Genomic DNA, 22,872 nt, shown 5'->3' with positions numbered 1-22,872 from the left:
GACACACACCTTAAACACGTACAGAAAAAAGAAAACAAGTTTAATGCTAGAGTCAGAGGTTAGAAATTCTCTTTTGCTTAAAATTTAGTTCTTTTGCCTAATTCTGCTCTTCTACATCTTTGTGCAGAAATGTCTTGGGATACTTTGCAACTGTATGCTAAGCATCTTTTGTGCACTGTCTTCCCAGTTTTACCCATTAATAGCATTTAATCTCAGAGATTTTACTTGAACCAACTCTGCTCACCTTCTTTTGAAATGTGTCCTAACTGCTATAGCAATCTCAATCAATAAAACGTTTTCCATAACTGAAACTGTCACACTGAGGCACACACACACCGTAGGCCCTTTTCACAAATTTAACAAATAAGATCAGGGCAATTTAATAACCTTGTGTTTTTGATATAATACCTGTTATACTTCAATACATCATTCATATTTTTATCTGATATACAGTTTATAATAACAGCTGTACCTAAAACGTTTGAAATAGTCAAGTGTTGAGATTTGCCTTCAAATTGCTGAAAGACACTTTTGCACCAGGAAATATTGGAAATTTGATCACAGAGACTGACATTTCAGAGCCATTGTCCAATCTGCCTTTCCCTGTGCTGCCTCAATCTCCAATGAGTTATTTCTAAGGATCGATTTGAGAATGTTTGTAAACTTAACAAGGATGGTCTATATGGGTATAATAAGAATAATCCAAACATAGGATGGCCTTTTAGAAGCTTGAAATTATGATCATGGTATGAAACTACGTAAAAGTTGGAATGAAATCTCAAGAGCCTTATTAGAAGGGCATTCCATATACTATATTAAATGAGGATATTTTAATAAATTAAATGAATTGATGAAAGATAATGAATTAAATCTGCTGAATTATATCAGAGAACTATGTTGCACTTTCCTTTTCAGCCTATGAGTCTTCTTTTGTAATATACTATAACTATGTGTAATGCAACTATTTCCTTGAGATGCCGAAAAACAATTCTGACCACTAAAATGTAAAAGCAAAGAAAGAAAATAGTCTTCTACTTCATTTTCTAATAGTCTTGGAATACCTTAATAGTAGAATAAACAAAATTATTCAAACTCAAAAATCTCAAAGGAAAGGAGAAGAAAATTCACACAAAAACTTGTATGACAGGTATTGGACACAGTGGTTTTTAAAGCGATCAGCTCTGTAGATACTCTCGAGGCAAAACATAATTTTTCTCTTAAAAAAACTCTAGTGTTTAGAGATGACTGTTTTTGATTTGCCATTGGAGAGTCGAAATGGAGAACATGTTTTTCTAACTGTTTCAAAAACTTGTAAAAATTATTAAAAATGCAGGACTTGGGTAACATACAATGTTAAAAAATTCAGTTTTTAAAATTTAACAGATTAAAGTTAGGGAAATCTAGGCATATTAGGACGTCTTTTTCAGGTAAGATCAGAGTTCACTAAATTAAAAATGAAAAGTTAAAGCAGCCCTACAAACTCTCGCCTAGGAATTTCGGACAGGAAAACAGATGGGAGTGAAGCAAAAGCACATCTGTAACTCGTGGGCTCTAAATCTCTCATTTAGGTTATAAGTGACATGCTGAAAGTAAGCAAAAAAGAAACCAACCTGGCGGAGATCAATAAATACAGAAAGTGTCATCAACCTAAAAACACAAATCTTCAAAGGCAGTAATTGTCCAAATAGGACCATATATCAAAATAGACAATGCCAGTGGAATGGAGGCAATGGGCTATTCATTAGCCCCCCAGGCAAGTTATGTGAAAGGGCCATCCAAACTGAATTCCTGGCATGGACAAAGGAAATACTGCAGAACAACAAAAAAAAAAAAAAAGAAAGAAAGAAAAAAAAAAAAAGAACTGGCATAACCTACAGCTGGAATCCGGAGTAGGCGAGCACAAGTAAGCTAATGGACAATGCTTCCAAAAATGAACAGAATCCAAAAATAATGCAAAACAGTCCAGAGATGGAAAGTTGTAAGCAAGCCTCACCGAAGTGACTGGAATTTCCACATTAACTTACAGGGTGGGTCTTTAAGGGACACACACATATATGCACAGTAATGAACATCACATAGACATAAATAATAGCGCATGCAAGGACTAACTTGCAAAGTAAATAGACACCAATTTTTTCAGAGGATTTATTTCATGCTGTTTACCGGCTGGTTCAGTCAACATTTATTACCTTACCAAAAAGATTTGCGTAACTTATCACCTATGAGAGCAATCCAGGGTGCAAGGTGCACCATTTAGTGCTTGAAAATATTGGCTGTTCTACAGAGTCAATGAATCACAGAGCCTGACAAGGGTTTTAGAAATCATTCTGGGCTGAGCCCCTTATCTTAAATATGAAAACACCTGAAGTAGTTTGACCAGAAAGTATTGACACAACTAAAAAATTATTCATTAGTAAATGTGTTCTGCCATGTGTAATGATAAACATATTGAACTTGAAAATGATTCTTTGGCTGAATGTACTTTTTCTTCTGAGGCTGTTGTTGATCAGCATAGTCCTATCAAATTATCTTCTAAGTCAGTTTCTTTACTAGCTAGTCTCTCTCTCTGCCCATACCTTTTGTCCAGTATTTTCATTGTTTAAATTGTTGATTCAATTTTACCAGATATGTCTCTAAATTCTTTTAACATCCAGAAATAAGATCCAAATATTGCTAAAGATGAGGGCAAAATAATAACACTAACTTCAACCTTTATTTTTTTTTCTTTTCAAGCATTTATTTATTTATTTATTTATTTTTTAAATACATTTGTCTCTGCCTCCTCCCCACCACTTTTCCTTGCCCCCTCTCTCCTTCCCTCCCTCAGCTCTTCCCCTTTGGTTTTGTCCGTGAGTCCTTGCTATATGTTCCTTGACTTCCCTTTAAAACTAATAAAATATTAGCTCTTTTCCAGTAACCTCTGCTAGCTAACCCATCTCCACCCTCCCAATACACATACACTCTTCCACTCCTAAGCAGTTTGTTGATCTGGCTCCACAAGTGTGCATGTATGATGTGTGTGTAACTGTGTATGTGATTTTTGACATTTAATTCACTTTGGTATGATCATGTACTTACATTATTTACAAGTCAGTTTCTTAGATTGTTAATTGCATCCAAACAAAAATCTACCTAAGTTCCTTTGTTTTCCAATACCTTCCTCAGTATCTGTCACACTCAAATTCATATGATCTCACTTAAGTCCTTCATTTCACTGGTAAGAGTCATGGAAAAGATGGGTATCCTCATTTTCTAGGTTAAAAAACTGAGCTATGAAGACATAGAGCAGCAAGATGCCCATAGAAATTATGCTGTCTCTTATCTCAAATACCAGAATGTATCTCTGCACATTTTCCTAATCTGGTTTATCTTCTGGAAACCACAATTACTAAGGATATTGGAGTCCTTGTCTACAGGACAAGTATCAAAGTATCTGGGATAGCAGTAAGGGAGAATTAAAATGCAATGAAGACCTATCACAGCATCTGTGATGTCAGTCAGTCCAATTTATAAACGAGAAAGATAAAGCTCATGAAGACTGTTTAAATTTTAAGTATGTTTTAAAGGGATAACAGTCCCTATTGTGATAATTTTCCACTTACTCATTATAGTCCAGGCAGAGTAACCTTCATAATTCTTTAAATGCTTTTTAAAACCCATCTCTGAGATTTCACACGCGCTCTCCCTTTCCCCTGAATTATTCTTTCCCATCCCTGCCACCTTTGCCCTACAATTTCCTAATCATTTTCAACATCTGGTTCAAAGTTATTTTCTCAGAGATACCTTCTATAGCCAATCAAAAGCCCACTCATTTTTCTTAATTGTACCCTGTGATTCTTCCATTATAGCATTTATCAAACTTTCCAATTATATATTAATTTCTGTGTTTTCTTGTTTAATGCATATATCTTCTACTGGGTTGTAAGCTCAATGACTACAAGTATAATGTCTTTTTTATTCAAAAAAAACCCTCCATAAAACTATTGCTTAGCATAATGTCAAACACAGGCTCAATTATCAATAAATGTGTTAAGTAAATGAATGCTTTGGTAGTCTACATTTATATTGTAGCTACTAGCCACATGAGGCTATTTAAATTAACGTTAATCAAAGTTCATTTCCTCAGACATACTAGTCATATGTCAAAACTAACAGCCACATGGCTACCATGTTGGAGAGTACAGATATATTGGTAGAACATTCCCATTATCACAGAAAATTCTATAGGACAGCAATACACCACAATATTGTAGTCTACAATAAACAATAAAAGAGTGGCAATAAATTAAGGACCTTTTAGAAATCTACATGTAGATTCCATCTTAGAAATTTCTCTTGAACTTACCCATACATCTTCATTCCTACTGTGTTTAGGAAACCCCCTAACATGTCTCCCAGGCACACATATTTCTCAGCCCATATGCATTCCTCAAATTATTGTTAAATATACACTACCTATCAAGTCACTTCTCTGCTTAACACATTTATAACTTCTCATTGCCTACAGCATAGAGTTTAAATTCCTAACATAGAAACAAGACTCCTTATCTTCCAGCTTACCACCTCCCTCTCAAATGACATTGCTCCCCTTTTCCACCCCCAGGGTTCCACTTAGAAGATTTCACTGTTCTGGAAACAAAATATACCTGTGAGAATGCCGCCTAAAATACCTACTGGCTCCCGCCTAAGACCCAATTTCTTAGCTTTATTGAATGCATGTAGAGTTCTCAGCTCTGACCTCTCTCACCTTATGTTGGGATTATCTTTTTATATACCTACTTCTCTCTCTGTCCTATGAGATTTTAAAGAAAAGGGATAATAGCTTACTTACTTCCCAGTGCCTAGTGTACTGCATCTTGCATGGAATTTACATTTTATTGTTACTACTGAAATAATAAAATAAGAAAATAGTGAATAAATGGGTTACAAAACTTAAAAATATTCTCCTTATTCTGTAAATAGTTCTTTAGTCACTCTTGTGTAATTTCAGCCTGCTTCTAAAACTCTCTCCCCACCAATGACTATATAATAGTCTGCAAATTATATGTCTGAAAAGTCAATAAAACAACTTTTAGATTAGCTTAGGAGTTGAAGAGGTAGGGAGCTCTTAAATTGTTAATAGTTTTTCACTGGGCTAAAATTATCACTTAAAAATTAACACAGATAAACAGTTACAGCAAAAACAACAAAACCTGAATATTTCCAAATAAGTAGGTTCTGTGGAAAAATTCTGGTGGGAAAATAATCTAAAGGAATACCATGTTAGTGAAAACCTTTGTAAAAGGCGTAAAGTACACACAGTTAACTCAGTTCTAACATGATTTCTTCCTTCTTAGATCTTTGCTTATATCTCTCAAAATCAATTTTGTTTCATAACAGATGCATTGTTATTATTTGTTGAAAATAGAAAAAATGATCCTATAATAATCTATTGAGGGTAAAAATATGAAAGAACAAAGAGGAAGATATTACAAATAATGTCAGAATAACATTTTTATGTGAAAACATATGTAACAGCAACAATGATCATGCTGAGAAGCTGTTTCTTAAAATTTTTGGGTTTTGGCAGAACATGCCATTTTTAAAATAAAATTTTAATCTTGCCAATGAAGTCTCCACTTAGAAATGCTCACTTTCTGAGACATTTTAATCCTAAATTACTAAATAAGTTTAAAGACACAAGCACAGTGTGTTGCAATTGAGAAATCACAATGAAAACATTTAGAACCAAATGTCGTAAACATTTAACCAATAAATCACATGTGTAGTGGGAAATTCTAAAAGACTGTTCATTTCAAACAGTGATTGAGTTGAGATACACTAAAGTGAGAACCTCTATTGTATCATTTTTTAAAAGAAAATTCATCCATCACACGTCTCTATTTGATCTCACAATTTGTTAGCTTTTTACCCGAAAACAATAGCATGACAAAAATCTTGCTGTGTGGCCTCAGAGGCTTTGTGGTGAGAAGATTCAAGTATTAGAATTCTCTCTGCCTTTTCAGTTCTACAGGAGTTTGTTCATAATTCACATAAAATATCCCATGGCTGGTACTTAAAGTCTACATTATATTTTTAATACAGAATTTTATAAATGGGGTAACTCAACTTCTCTTTAAAATATTTCCCCACCTCTAAGATTTTCTTTATATTGATATTAGGATAAAAAACAATGCTCAACACTATAAATGAATTTTTATCAATTAATTGGGTTAAGCCTACCAAGAACTAAGTATTGCATTGGTTCACAAAACATATAGTTGTTAAACTAGTTCATCAGAAAGTGACCCTTGAAATACATTTAATTGATTGTAAATCTCTTGTGACATATTTAACATAGCTCAGTTATACAAATGGTGTCAATCTTGAGCACAGCCTTTCAGGCTGGGGATACTGCTGATACAAGGCATGCTTCAGTACACCAACACACTAGCAATGACCATTCATCTAGGCAAGAGGCTTCAAGAAAATTACTGTGAATTCTTAGCCTCTGAAAGAATGAGGATGCTTTTTAGAGAATCTGTCCCCTGTGGGTGAAGGGATCAGTAAGAGACAGCATTACTGGCTAGGACTCCAGGTAAAGAATCATCTGTGCTCACAAGTTGGCCTCACTCAAAAGTCATGTTTTCATTAGCACTTTTAAGTGCAGTGATGGTTTGTATTACTGTCCCTGGAAGTGTTCAAAAGCCTAAGGGCTCAGACTGACACAAAAAAATGTGATAGGCTCAGATGGAAGAAAATGCAAAGTTTGTACAAGACCAAAGCAAGCTTCCCACTGAGAATATTTATTCGTTTAACAGCTCTTCCTTTTAATAAATGGATTTATGCCTAAGGTATCTGTCTACTTAAGAAATGTTATTTTAGTGAAGATAAATCCAACTAAAAAAATAATGTACTAAAGTCAAAAAGTAGATCCAGTAGCATTGTTATTCTACAAAGCTTGTTTTCACGCAAGTGAGAGTTTTGATGGCACAAAATAGAAGTGTCTCACAGTTTTTGTATTTTCCTGTAATGCACATAAAATGGCAATATTAAAGAACTAATTGTAATGTTCTTCAAAATAATTGTTTCATTTTGGTTTATTTGCTTTTTCCTCTTTATTTCATTTTCCTCTTTTTCTCTGCATAAATTCAGAACCTAACTTAGATTAATGTTATAAAAATATTTATTATAGTAATACTATAATCACATTTTCAACTTATTTGATCCAGGTAAAGTTATATGATTTAGATATGTAATGAGATCTGTGTTTTGATAAAGATAGAAGATAGCTTTAGAGTTTAAGTTACTCTGGTGATTACATTAAGTTGCTTTCAATTTTAAAATAAGATTATTAAACATATAAGAACATTTTAACCTCCATGAATTAGGGCAATGCAGTAATTTTACTGGAATATTACCAACTAGCAAAAGGGGTAGCCCACCACTACAAGGAGAGGGTGCCCAAGAATCTCACACCTGGACAGCAGCCCAGGCACTGGAAAAGTAAACTGTTATATTGGAAAAATTAAACCTTTTTTTCTTCTTCCATTTAGGTCTCAAGAATTATTCATATAAAATAGTATAAATATATCTTACCACTTATAATTAATGGGCATTAACGTTTACTTTCATATTACATGGGTAATTGTTTATATACATACATATATGTTTAAGTAAAATAAATATATCTTACCTTACAAACTCTTCCAACTCGAGAAAGAATCATCTTATCGGAAGTACTGCCTTCTTGAGATGATTCACGAAAGAAGAAATATATTTTGTCATCATCTGGATTATAGGTGTCTGGTATGGGGAAAGTTCCAATAAATTTTGCTCCTGTTTGAAAGAATAGAAGCTTTAAATTGAAATACTGAAATAATTGAGCCACAATATCAGTGGAATCTTTTCTTAGCAGAAATTTTTTTAAAAAAATGAACCAAAAGTGGAATGGGACATATACAAGAAATAAATATGACACATGTAGAAACATGTATTTGCATAAAAGAGGTCCTGAACAAGTTCTTTAGGAATTCTAGAGAGCAAATGAGAACATGACTGGCTGATACAATTTTTCACCTCGACTAAATTACTTATTTACCCTTTCAAACCTGCAGATTCTATGAGTTATATTCTCCTTTTATATGACAGAGTCACTACTTTCTAACCACAATATATATTTTAAAATGCTTAGGAAAAACTATAGACATATCCTAAATTTTGTTATATTATGAAGTTACTTGCTACAAAGGGAGCCCTGGGGGGTGGGGAATGAAAAACAAAAAGAATAGTGTGTGGGTTAACTCCAGTGTAGGCTCTGGAGGCATTCTCCCCAGGTTTACTTCATGTCTCTGCCACTTACTGAAAGGCTGACCTTAAGCAAATTATTTTCTCCATGCCTCAATTTTCTCATGCCTAATAGAAGGCTACCGATATCATCTACCTCCTTGGATAACTGATAACATGAATTAATATATGTAAAGCACTTAGTATCTGACAGTTATTGACACATAAGGGTTCAGTAAATGTTTATTATTAAGATGATAATTACAGTCCTGGCTGGTGTGGCTCAGTGGATTGAGTGCCGGCCTGTAAACCAAAGGGTGGCCGGTTTGATTCCCAGTCAGGGTATGTGCCTGGGTTGCAGGCCAGGTCCCCAGTAAGAGGCATGCAAGAGAAAACCACACATTGATGTTTCTCTTCCTCTCTTTCTCCCTCCCTTCTCCTCTAAATAAATAAAGAAAATATTTTTTAAAAACTGTGCACATCCATACAATTGTTAGAATAACATGAAGTAGTTAAAAATGAAATAGTTCTAAATGTGCTGCCATGGAATGATGCCCATAATATGGGTTAGATGAAAAAGTATTGGTAATAATTTAAACCCTTTGCATTGCATCAATGAGAAGTCAATATGAGTTACTAATTCCTTGTTTAAAAGGTATTGGGCTTTTTAAGTCTAGATTGTATACAATTGTGAATTAATCAGGTAACAGATCTGTAATTGGGTGATACTAGTTCATAAATAAGTCTTTTGATTAAAGCGAAGACAAAGAGAGTAGTTGAGAAATAAAGAAAGGACTTCAGCTGTAGAAAACATGAGATACCTGGAAAGAAGCACAGAGCATTGTTCAGGGAATGGAAGCAAGAAACAAGACAACCCTACATCCCTCCCCACCCCCACGCTCCCCTCCCCCAAAATAGGATGAAATGAGAGGTGAAAAAGATCAACATTGAATTCTCTAGAGATTTGCAGGGGGCTTTGATTGCTGTGTCCTGCAGGAGACTAAAAATCATTCCCTTGCAAACGCAGAGCAACAGCCCAGTAAACAAGAGTAAACAAGGCCTCACAGTAACTTTCTTCAATAGTGTTTTATTCTGAAGGATGGGTAGTTCAGTATTTATCACCTAGACCTCTGGGGCAGCCTGGTCTCCCATGCAATTTTTTTCTCTGCTCTAATGAGAAGCGTTGAGAGGAAAAGGTGGATGGGGTATATAGGCACAAACTTTCTCTGCTTTGTTTTTTATTATTTCCATGTTCTGTCCCTGGAATTTAGGACTCCAATGAATTCGTACGCTCCTGTAATCTCATTTTGACACAATCCTAGATTACATAAAGGTTAAATTTTAGAAAATCATGAAGGATGTTTTAAATTTTCTAATTGATCTTAAATTAGCAAGGTTCATTAACAATTCTCATTTTTTATTTAAGTGTATTATCTTTTCTTAAAAATACTCTTTGTGGGAATAAATTTGCCTACAAAAGTGGTATTAGGATTTCAGCAAATTCATGAAAATAAAGGCTACATTTAACTGCTATTATATTCAAGACATTAGAAAAAGGAAACTGGTAGGATTAGGAATATAAAAATTAATAAAGCTGACTTTCACTTTAAACCAATGACTATCTAGATTAAAGAAATATCAACATATGGCCAAGATATATGGCTAAGAAGGCCATAAGTTAATGTTTCCACTGACTTAAAAGAAGGCTGCGGCAATAACACGGAAAAATACGACCAACTGTGGGCTCCCACACACATAGACCAGACATTAATCATAATCTATAGAACTTTTGAATTTACAGTTGCTTCAATTCAATGTCATTGACCTGAACAAAAATCTCCAGTTGCACTGGCATGTATATTTTTTAAAATACAGAGGTAAGAAAATAAATAAAACCTTAAATGTGATTCTTATAAGCATTTAAGATTGAGTCACAGACATAAATTACCATTTCATACATATAAGAGGAGGACTCCAAAAACACGGAATTTATGAAAATTGTGCATTTATTCTTACATATTTAAACTTCAGTCACCTTCAAGTACTCTCCATTTGATGCAATACACCTATTGAGACGTTTTGTCCACTGCTCTAAACAGTTTTTGAACTTGTTGATTTTGATGCCTTTTAGTGTTTCTGCTGTTTTTTTGTTTCACCTCTTCCACATAGGCAAAATGTTTCCCTTTGAGGACTTTTTTTTCCACTGGGGAAATGAAAAAAAAGGTTGCTCTGGGCAAGATTGGAAGAATAGGGAGGGTGGAGCACAGGATTCCTGCTGTTTTTGATCAAAAACTGCTGAACACTCAGCACAGTGTGGGCAGGTTTGCTTGTAAATCACCCATCATGAAATGGGCTAATGCATTGAAAGAGTCTTCTGAAAACTTCAGTGAAGCTGAACGCAGCCTCTCACAACAACACCAGCTGGTACACTGATACAGATGGGTTCCTAGAACAGTCACCTAGCAGGTGAAGCCTGTACTATAAGGGGCCTGCCCTCCAGAAGATTAATTCTGTTTTTTGGGGGTCCCCCCTCATGTAACAGTGGTCTTGTTGAATTTATTCCATGAATTTTTGTTTTATTTAATTCTTTTAAATGCTGGCTATTTTTCCAGTATTATAAAAAAATTACTTTGGACTACTATAAGAAAACTGAATGGTGGAAGAGCTTAAGCCAAATATTTACTATATGAAGAAATCTAATTATGAACAAAGAGTATTAAATTGTACTCTATTCTGTGATATAAATAATAAGAATAGTTATGAGTCAAAATATATACATTTCAAGAATAAAGAGTTTCTTTCTTGAAGATTCAACTGAAGTCCTGTCTTAGAACACTGATGTTAGTATTTCATGATAAAAACTCTTCCCTGACTTGCTGCCAAACTTGGGTAAAAATAGGTATCATTTAATCAGTGTATGACATGCATGATTGTTGAATTAAATAATTTAACATCATACCAATAGACACCTGGGCCCTATTATAGCACATTTTTTCCCTGTTGGCGTTTGAAACACATGTCCTAATAGGAATGGAGTTTGTGCTCATGCATTTTCACAAATGAACTTTTAGCATAACAGCAAGAGTCACTGCCAAATGAAAAATGGCATGAATCCATGTGGCCTGCAGTACAGATCACTTTCATTTCTCCCTACGAATCTCTTTGCGCCCAGATGAGCTCACCTACACCATGACAATACACAGTGACTTACTTACTCTCCTTTACTTCTTCTTGTAATATCATTTTCCTACTACTTTTGAAAAATGCCATCCTTCTGTGCGGGAGAAGAATTTATAAACAACAGAACACTCCAAAAGAAACTTCAAATAAAAACTGGGTCCATATGTTAAAAATGAAAAATTAAAACAAAAGTTCTCATTTACTTCAGGAAAAGAAAACAAAAACATATGCATCTCAGGGGTCATCATTTGTTTTTATTTTCCAGACTTTACTTTTATCCTAAAATTCTAACAAAAACTCTGCTGAGTAACCACTTTTACTTGTATCTATAGTTCTATTTTCTGATAATGTTCTAAGACTAAGTTGAGGAATAAAAAAGTGTGGAATTATCTACGTCTTCATCTAGAACTCCCCATAGTATTTCTATTTCATCTTTGCAATTTTTCACTCTCTTTCTTAGGTATTTAATAGGTGGATTAGTTTCTCAAAGAAGGGATCAGAATTCATATTTCTTAAGTCTTTTGGAACTGGATTAGACAAAGCCCTAGAGAAATTCTGACAAGGATCCTTGGACTAGTAAATGAAGAGGTTAAGTGATCTCATTCTGCTTAATTCTAGGCAGAGCGAGGAACACATTCTTCAAGGATTCTAAACTGCCTAAGTGGTTCAGTGACAAAAATGGACTGAAAAAGATTCATGTAGTATCAAAATTTTAAAAAGGTTGATTATGTAAATTCTGCATCCTAAGAGCTATACTCCATTGCAGATTTAATTAATTATGGTTTCTCAGTTACAGTTGCCCTGCCTTTTACCAGACGTCCCCCCACCCCAGGCTCCCACAGTCAATCCCCGCCATTGTCCATGCCCATGAGTCCTCTATTCATGTTTCTTTCTTTCCCTTTCCCCTTCTTTCCCCTGCTCCCCATCTCTCCCTTGCTCTCTGGTCACTGTCAGTTTGTTCTTTGTTTCCGAGTCTCTGGTTTTATTTTGCTTATTTGTTTGTTTTGTTGATTAGGTTCCATTCAGATTAAATTTTATTTCATCTTAACATATCAGTTTACCTTTACAAGAGCTTAGCTCATCACAGACATATGTAAAATAGGATTTGAAATTGGAAATGAAAGTACAGAAATAAATAAATACAATAATGTAATAACATATTAAAATGAATAAATTACATAGTGACCTCACTGTATGAAATACCTAATATCTGTCAGTTTTTTCAACCTGGCAAAAAATTTTATGGAGCCCAGGAATGAGTTTTACATCTACATGCTAAAGAAATAGTAAATAAAATTTATACAGATGTTGCATTAAGCTATTGTGGGCTCTTATACATAATTAATAAAAAGTATACTTCAGACCATAGCTGTTAAATAAAAATTTCTGTGATAATGGAAATGCCTTATATCTGTGCTATCCGGTATGGTAGCCCCTAGCCCATGTGGCTATTGAGTGCTTTATATATGTGACTAGTGTGACTAAGAAACCAGATTTTAAATGTATTTAATTTTAATGAACTAAAATGTAAATAACCATGTGGCTAGTGCTTACTATACTGGACAGTGCAGCCATAGCGCAAGTAGCCTGTGTTGTTAACTGCGCTGTGTTAGGTCCAATGCAAAGGAAGGAGCCTTTGTCCTGTAACCGCCACCACAATGGGAGCCCAGCTTCCAAATTCTGGAGACATGATACGCTGCGCTTGTCAGAATCTGGTGTTGTGATGGAAAGATGGTCCTGGCAGTTAGGACACCTGGACACATTCCTTCTCCATGCTGTCTCAGATTGTAGAACATAAGATTGTCCATAATCACCACAGTTCTTCTAACGAGTCACTGTATTTTATCTCCCCACACTTCTGACACTAGTCAGCTGACACCACTGGCCTGTCTTTGGACTGTAGGTTGACTCTATTTGAAAAATGGCCACTCTTCAGAGTCGAAGACAGAAGTGCTCCCTAAGCAAGTCAATTTTTTTTTTGCCTTAGCATGTCAGGTACTTCCTCATTATGAGAACCTCATTTCTGTAACTCCTCCCTTGTGCTGCCCTAGCTTCCACTGCCCAGGAAGCCCCTGACTGACTGGGTCTTCTGAAGCACTGTGCTCTTCTAATTCCAGCCTGCTGGTCCCTCAGCAATCCTCTGACCAGATGCTCACACCAATGGACTCTGGCTAGACCAGAGCTGATTTTAAAAACAAAAAAATAACGGCAATACACCAGAGATGAGGTGATGGAGACCTATGGGAAGATGGTGGTCATGAAAATAAGAAGGTCGATAGATATTTTGAAGGAAGTGAGGCCTTTAACAAAAGATTAGACAAAGGGTTAAAGGAGAGGAAGGAATCAAAGATAATTTCAAGGTAACTGGGTGGATGAAGTTAAAGTTAAGTCATAAAAATCAGGAAACTGGTAATGAAGGATGTGTTACAAAGGAAAAACAGGATAATTTTAAAGTTAGACTCATAAAATTTTAGATTTTAGGTACCATTAGTCTTTTATATACCTAACTGTACATCTGTATCTATCTATATATGCATATATTTGAGGAAATCCAAACAAAGGATCACTAAACAACTTGTAAAAATCTCAAAGCACTTTAGTGGCATAATCAAGGCGAAGACTGAGATATCTTTATTCCCATATGAAACAACCAGTTTCTTCTAATTGGAGATAAAAATATAAGATATCCAAATTTTTTTAAGGGCACTTAGTTACAAGAAAAGGATGGAAATGTTGTTTTAGGAAACACTAGAACACAGGAAACAGGTGAAACTATTACAATTTGATGAGCTCACAATTATGAAATGCAGGGAGAGGGAAAGGTGGTGGATAGTCAAAAGTGCTAAATAGATCTCAGAGAGCCAGGGCCTTCAGGGTTTTAGTCCCACTCCCTACTGCTCTTACTTTCCAGAATAAGAATAATGATGGCAATGATAACATCGACACAAAAACTGCTCTTAATCATCACAACACTGTAAATATTAATATTATTCCAAAATTTTAGACAAAGAATTGGGATGCACAGAAAGACTCGACTAAGGTCACAAGCGATAGTCAGTAATTAAACCTAACAGAATTTAAATTAAAGAGAAACAGAGCTATAATTTTTATCTAAATTGGGACACTTTGGGGAGTAAAAGAACAACAGAGATAAACTGGAAACGTCCAGGCAAACCAGGTTATATTGTACCCCTGTCATTAATCACTAAACAACCTGCCTTGAATGTTCTAGAACCACAAATGTTCTCCTAATTCTTAATCATTTGCCTGAATTCAATCCATTGAGCTCTTCTGTTGTGTATATTTTCTCCTACCTTCAGTTTCTTCCTTTCTGATGGCTCCTTTAACTACAAACTTTTCCCGGTCTCCAAAATCTTCTCTTGAAACCTTTCTCAAATTCTTCTATTTCCAAAGAAATATCTTCTCTTTCAAATACTCACTCCTGTATATTCTCATGACCACCTCCACTGCCACTCCCTTCGTCCCTGTCCCAGCCTCATCTTTCTGTTTTATGCAATGGCCTCTTCTCTCTCTGTCTTCCTCTTCCTTTAGTCTTCACTTCATCTGCCAGTTCCCTTCATCAAAAACAAAGATCTGATTCCCTAATTAAGATCAGGGAATGGGGAAGAGGCTCAAAAGAAACAAACTTCTAGTTATAAAATAAATGAGCTATGGGGATGTAATATACAGTATGGTGACTCTAGTTATTAATATAATACTGCATATTTGAATGTTGCTAAGAGAGTAGATCTTAAAAGTTCTCATGACAAGAAAAAAAATTCGTAATTGTCTGGCGATGGATGTTGCTACACTTACTGCGGAGATCATTTTGCAACATACACGAGTACAGAATCTTCATGGTGTACACCTTCAATACAATGTTATATGGCAGTTAGACCTCAAACATTAAAAAGATCCATGAAACCATAGATAGCTTCCTACTGGTTTCAGGATACTATTTCTCGCTCTCCAGCCCCATCCGCCACTCTCCCCCCTATGCCTCAGGCATCCGTAATCCAACCCTCCCTATAATCTTTGCAGGCCCGGTGTGTAGAACAGCATCCAGAAGGCACAGGTCCTCAAATGTTTATTAAGAGAGTCTTCAACCAACCCAGAAGCTTTCTACTTTGTAAATCTCTTCACACAGCCTTAAGAACAGCATGCTAGGCAGATAATAGTTGAATAAATATTTCCTGCATTTATTGTTCCAGCAACGCTTCAGACTTCTTTATGGACATATCACAGTTAAGGAAAAAAATGGAATACCCTTTTAAATGGTAATTTAGATTTCCCAAGACTGGAAAATGCAATCTATATTTCGTTTTAAAGCCATAAGTGTATCTTGTTACCTAAGCAGATAATTAAGTTTTACTATTGGTAAAATCTATGGAGTCCCTCCCTCTCAAGTGGAGTTTTTCCATGAAACCTCACAGTGCTCAAGAAGGTGGTTCTGTCTTGCATGAGTGTTAAGAACTCACTTAGTAGGGGACAGTGTAAATTTGTGTTGTGTATTAATAGGGTTCTCTTTTGGTTAATGAATTTCACATTGTTGTGTAAACAAATGGATCCGGAAGTTTTGACTAAAGAAATGTTTTTAAAGTGTTTTTCCCTTTTGTTTATGTTGTCACTTCTAAATGATATAGAGAGATAGATAGCCCACAGGACATTTCTACCCAGGCCTCCTCCACTAAAACCCAATATTTATGGTGGGAATGAGAAATGCTGTTTGCCTGCATAAACAGCAGTATTATGTTATTCTGCCATGCAGGAGAACAAAGTCCTACGTCAATGAGAAAAAAATTAGAAAAATCATGATAAAACCTGACTTATTGTAAGGTGGTAGAGAAGAAAAAAATCCTTGCATTGTTCCTTGAATTAAGTAAATACATTTAGGTTTTTGGGGGGTTGGGGAGGGTTGTTTTACTGAAAACTTGGAATACTGTATGACCACCATAAAAAAAAAAAGCAATCCAACTAATGTGAGTATCAATATGCTTAAAATTTTGGAGGGAAATGTCTCAACCAAAACATAAATTATCCTTAAACGAAAGAATAACCTAACCCCTTTCCATTATGCTCATAGACAGAATTTGGCTTAGTCATTAAAAACAGACTGCAGGAGAAAGATTGCTAATTTAAAGCCCGGCTCTGCAATTGACAAACTACAAGACCTTGACTAAATTACTTAACTTCTCTCTAACTCAGTTTACTCATCTTTAAAAAGTGTGTAATAATTATACATACCTCATAGGTCATTTGTGAATGTCAAAAAAAATCAATTAGAGCATATTAAGTGTCAAGAACAACACCACACTCAAAAAATGTCAGCTATTATTATTATTATGTACACAACACATCTAACTCAGTGAGGAATTACTTCAAATGTATTTTAAAATGAGCTAAATCGTGTATCCCAAAACACATCTGAATGGATAAAAATGAGTTTTTTATCTTTCAAAAAGCAAGGCAAAACAATCAAAAGTGAGGAAATCACTCACCATTGAGCCAGTAGTGCTCTGAAATGTCAGTTCTGATGTAATGGTGGTCTTGAGTAGGCCCCAGGGACCGCGTGAATGCGGTATCTTTGCCAAGGAAATCAGAAGCTGTTCCAGAGTAGAGGTACTCATCTGGGTGGGAGAAAAGAATACACAGGACTTCTAAGAGTTTACCAGCAGAGGCTATTTACAATATACTAATTTCACGGCATGAAACCAAAGATGCTTACTGCTTAACATCAGAATATATTGATGTTATAATTCATAAATTTCACACTCATAGTTTGAAAAATTTGCTTAAAGAAATGGTAATGCAATGTACTTCATAAGCTGGTGATAGATACCTGAATATAGTAGAGAGCAAAGTCTCCGAATCAGCAACTGCACACGTATTGGCTTCACTTATGAATAAGCCCTTCTTTCCCTTCTCCTCACAAATAACTGAAGGATATATCATAATTAGGAGTTCCTCGTTGTAGCAACACAAAGAAATATTAAAAGTAAATGCCATAATGAGGAATGGATTGTGTAATTAGTATTTACTTAACCAACACAACCTCAATGACCACAACTTCTCTTTGCCTAATCTCTGCTGAAAGGGAGCTTTCAGCACTGAAGTCATTCTTTGTAATTATAACATTTTGCATTCCTTGTAGCTAGTCATGGCTCTAATAGTTCTGATAAACAAGAATTCCTGAAAAGGGACAGAAAGGAACGATGTTGCCATTACTGCATACCAAACTTCTTTGTCCTGTTGTTTATGTAAAGTGCATATCCATGCTTTACGGTGGGGGTGGGGTAGAAAGAGAGAGGAGGCGGAGAAGGAGGAAGACGGGGGGGGGGGAAGAAATGAGGTTAGAGAGGCAGAAAGAGGCTGAGAGGGAAAAGGTGGGTGGGAGGAAGAGGAAAAGGGAATAGGAAGGAGTAGAAGATGACAAGAGGAGGAGAGGAAGAGAAGAGAGAAGGGAGAGGTAAGGCAGGAGGAACATAGAGAAAAGGACTCAGGGGAGAAAGCGGGGAGGGGAGGTCAGATTCCCCAGTGTTTCTTAGCGCCTTGTGGGGTGGAGGAAGGTGGCAGAGAAGAATGCTATCCCTGTAGTATAATATGTTGCCCTTTTGAGAGCTAAGCTTCTATTTCAAGAAATCTTCTCATAGTCAACTACTATGGGTTAAAGCCATTACTAGATCAAAATAAAATATGGCTGATCTCTATAGAACATTTAAATATTTTAAATGTCTAAATAAAAGAACAACTAACAACATTGTTTTAGCACCGATATCCAATTTTCCTCAGAAACATATCTTCAAAATTTTGTCTTTGTATAAATGATTCAGATACTTTCTAAATCCTCTGATTCTATCCATCTAAATAAGTTTTTACTGAACTAATTGAGACAACCAACCTAAATAACGACAATAGCCAACTTCAAAGGAAAAAAAAAAACACAGAATAGAGAAATCCAGTTCTGTGAAGTAAATGCAGATATGGAACTACTTCCATCTCTTGAAGCATCCCCTAAATATTTCACTCTGGGGCAAATTTTTAAAAATAGAAAAGCACCCAAAAAATCAACAAAGACACTATGAAAAAAGTTTGGTAAGAATAAAGGCAACCAATGATTAGTTTGAAACAAAATTGCAAATATTTGAATGTTTTTGCAGGAGGAAAGAAGGAAAAAAAAAACAAACCTGTATCTTTATACTCCCAAACTGAATCTGTAGATCCAGACTTTAAAACTGTCTTCTTTGTATTTAAATTACTTGGGAATTTCTAAAAGGGGTCACCAATGCCCACAATCTGTTGTTTTTTATTAAGGGTGTGTTAACCCTTCTTGACAGAGCAGAATCACAAATCATCTGTCTCATTTTTTGAGGATAATGACTGAGCATTAGTCACGATTTTCAAAACACACAAAAACATACACTTTCACTTCAAAGGAAGATCACTAGTTCTCACTAAGTGAAAATTAAAATGTCATGGTACTTCACTCTCAATAACTACTCAAGCATTTGATAGACAAGTTAAATAAAAAGAGACTGCATTGATGAGCCAAACCAAGACAAAAGATGTTCGTATGTTTGAAATTCAGAAGTTGTGCTGGCATTCTTCAGAGCAGACTTCAGACCATACAGTGCTGCCTTCTTTAAACAGGAGAGTCATTTCATAAGAAAATTTAAGATGTATACAAAGCAAGAGAAGACTGAAAGCACTAGCAAAGAGTCACATTTTCATTAATATAATCATTTTATGGCAAAACCCAAAGTAAAGGTGTTAAAACATTCTATTATCTGTACTCTATAGTTCAATTCATTTGTATTATTAATTTATCCACTTGTCTTATTATTAATCTTTCCACTTAAATCTTACAAAGAAATTGCAACACATTGTTTAAGAAATTGCTCAATTTATAGGGACATGGTATAAGAAACTATGAAACATTTAAATGTAATAATTTAGAACAAGTGAACATGTGTCATTTGCATTAAAAAACGTAAGTTCATGTAAAACGTAATTGTGCAGACATTAGGAATAGTTGAGACCTCACTTTATTGATAAGGATGCTAATGTAGAAAGATTTGGCACTATAATACTATAACCGAATAGTCAGGGGAAGATTCTAAAATAACCTAACTCAATATGAAAATGTAGTTTAATCTACACATACCTTTCGAGAAAAACACCTAAAGCAAGAACTGCCTGTCACTGATCTTACCTGTCATTACTGAAGCAAAAGGCTGTTGAGGATCAAAAGGACATTTCAGTCTGCCAGACTCCAAATTGTATGTGTCTAGTTTGAATATAACTTCCTGTTATGAGAAATATTAACACAAAGTGAGGTTTCTTAAAATATTAGAATCAGTAAGAACACAGGAGATAAGAACTAAATTCTAACTCATTAATTCAACAAAAACTGATTGAGCATATATCATATGCATCATGCTGTGCTCCTTAGCTCTTTAGCAAATATTATTTCTGGCAATACACAATTCCCATGTTTTGGTCTCCATTGGCCAAAGTAATAATAAATAATAATAATAATAATAATAATACTGAATGGATTTATCAATCAAAAGTACTAATATATACTTATCAATTCATTTAGCCTGGACCACTATCATTATCAATATCACCAGCAAACACACATATTTCTTAAGCTTAATAACTAATTTATTGAGCTTAATAAGTCAATTTCTTTATCTAAAAAATAATTTTGCTATAATAATAATACTTTCATAGCTTTTATGGTCTATTTACCTAAGCATCTGCAGCTATTCCAAATTACGCCTTGTATTTTATAATTTTAGTGACATAAAATATTCTAAGGTAGGCATTCATTTTCATAGCTGTTGATGCATGTGGGCAAAAAATATCCTGTTACAATATTTTCACTATTATGAAAACACTGTACACATTAAAAGCCACATAGTTATTTTGGCTGAAACATCTATTTATACAATAGTGGCCACAGACAGAATGACACTAGCATACTTTTAATATTCAGGAAAAAAATAACATCTTAAGTTGAACTTTCCAAGAAAAATATGAATGTATAATGAATATGGTCCCACGAGCTTGAGTGTTTCATAATAACAATGGCAACACTACCATCCAGCAAAACGGCCGATGACTCACCCTGCCTATGCGCTGGGGGAATTCAGCATTTCAGATATTTTCTCTAGATGGTGTACCTACAAAGTTCTACCAGAACACACATACATATCATAAGAAAGGACCATTCAGTGCTACTTGTATAGAAAGCAAGCAATGAAGCAAAAGGAATAGAGGAATTGAATTATATACTGTATTACGTGCCATGTCAGGTCTCTAAAATTTATGCTTTTAACTACTCTAGTCTTAGAATTCAAATTCATGAACTTAAAATGTGTTGAAATCAATTAATAGTAGCCTCACAGGGTCCATGTAACGTGATCAAGCCCAAGTATGTTTAATTAGAACAGGTCAGCTAATGACAAGTTATGATAGCAGAGACTAGGCATAAAAAAAAAAAAGTCCAGTGAGAACACATTTAAGGCATGCTTTCCAACTGTGGATGGGGCTAGAGATATGTCAAGAGAAAAAAAAGAAACACTTGTAGATAGTGGCTCTTAAGTATGTTTCATTACCATTAAGGGAAAATTATTCTCCATAGATCAAACAGAGCTGTTGACTCTAAAGCCTATAATGAGATATTGTACAAGGAAAAAGTAAGCTGAATCCTGGTACGCCAGAAGATTATAGTAAAGAGCTAAAAAAGAAAACCAAGAAAATATCTGAGCTAATGTCACAGTTGATACAAAGTACTAAATACTCCCTTATAATTGTACAGACTTCTGTTTTCAAACTGCAACATTTAATTAAATTCTCAAGATAAGCCTGTAAAATTGTTATTTGTGGGAGCTGAGGACAAGGTCTCCCTCATAATCTCCTGGAGAAAGGAGATAACAGGAAAGTGTTTCCTAGAGCCAAGAGTCAAGGATGCCAGCAGGAAAATGATGTCCAAAATAATGGCTGAACAAATGGACTTCCACAGATAACTGACTGAATTACATGGCACTCAAACTTCAGAGACAACTTCAACTTTATAAGATTTTTTTCCCATTTAATTCCTTAATTCTAATTAATTGTGCATAAAACATTTATCTAAGCTGCACACAGAAATATTGTTGAAATAAAGCAATAAGAAGAACGATACGCCCTGGCTGGAGTGGCTCAGTGGACTGAGCACCAGCCTGCCAACCTGAAGATCGCCAGTTCTATTCCCAGTCAGGGCACGTGCCTGTGTCGCAGGCAAGGTCCCCAGTGGGGGGCATGCGAGAGGCAACTGACTGATGTTTTTCACACGCTGATGTTTCTCTCCTCTTTCTCCCTCCCTCCCCCTCTCTCTAAAAGTAAATAAAACCTAAAAAAAAAAGAATGATAGGAAATATTTAATCATCACAACTAGGCAAAGTTATTATCAATGCCATTCTTATTTAAAGATGAGATTTGCAGCAGCAGAAAGGAGAAAGAACATATTTCCAGTCTAATTATTTAACAGCTATCAGGCAGTCCAAGTTTTGCAGAGTTCATATGTATGTATACATACACGTATTTGTATATATACAGCAGAGGTTATTTTTATATGAAATTTATGTAATACTTTTGAAATTCTTGTCTTTTTACCTTTCCGTGTTCCTGCTGCCTACTACTATGGCTGAGTATTAAGTGGCTGGAATGAAGCAAGTACTATGCCAAAGCCTATACTATAATTTTCTCATTTTATCCTCAAAATTACTCTGTGAGGTAGTTAGTATTACTATCATCATTTCGCTAAATAAACAGAAGCTTGGAAAGCTTACGCAATGTGCATAAGACCATGGAGCTGGTAAGTGACGGGAGCCATAATTCAAAGCCTGGCTCCCCAAGCTCCAATGATTAGCTGTTGACAGCAGCCCTGACTTCTGTCCTGAAATCCAGATCCAGCTGCCCAGCTGGCATGACCTACTGAACATTCTCAAAGCGGAACATAGAAAACTAACTCACCATTCTCCCCACAAACCTGTTACTATTCTCACCTCAGTAAGTAACGCCACTCACCAGCTCACTGCCAAAGTCAGAAATCTGGGATTCATTTTAGCTTTTTTATCCTTCTTCCTGTTGCCCAGCTGCAAGGAACAGGAGTCCCCAGAAAGGGAATGTCCCATACTTCTCTCCTCCATCGCTTTTATATATTACTGTTACCTCTTCTCATCGCCTTCAGAGCAACCTGATCTATTCTGAATATGGAAGAGCCTTCTAAATTCCTTCTGGAAGCACAATGAATACCTGGGACTAGTAATTCCCTTAAAAGTTAACAATCTTGAAGCAGAGGTGAATACAATTACCCGTACTCCTGACCTGCAGCAAACTCCTAAGGGTCAACACCCCCCTTCTCTTGTAATTCTCTTATTC

General features: G+C 35.3%; 1 protein-coding gene across 2 annotated transcripts in view; it reads right to left on the bottom strand.

The window, feature by feature from the left end:
* SEMA3D (semaphorin 3D) overlaps positions 1–22,872 on the bottom strand; it is a 196,191-nt gene that overhangs the window by 48,710 nt on the left and 124,609 nt on the right. For both annotated transcript variants that reach the window (XM_054564632.1, XM_054564633.1), the window contains exons 6-8: positions 19,655–19,748; positions 16,944–17,072; positions 7,676–7,818 (exon numbers count right to left, since the gene is read on the bottom strand). In XM_054564632.1, the coding sequence (XP_054420607.1) occupies positions 7,676–7,818; positions 16,944–17,072; positions 19,655–19,748 (366 nt within the window). The remainder of the gene's footprint in view (positions 1–7,675; positions 7,819–16,943; positions 17,073–19,654; positions 19,749–22,872) is intronic.

This window comes from Pteronotus mesoamericanus, unplaced genomic scaffold, assembly GCF_021234165.1.
Source record: "Pteronotus mesoamericanus isolate MK-2021 breed Mesoamerican mustached bat unplaced genomic scaffold, CSHL_Meso_final scaffold_85, whole genome shotgun sequence".
NCBI lineage: Eukaryota > Metazoa > Chordata > Mammalia > Chiroptera > Mormoopidae > Pteronotus > Pteronotus mesoamericanus.
Note: the sequence above shows the minus strand (reverse complement) of the source record. Positions and strands in the feature narration are given on the sequence as shown.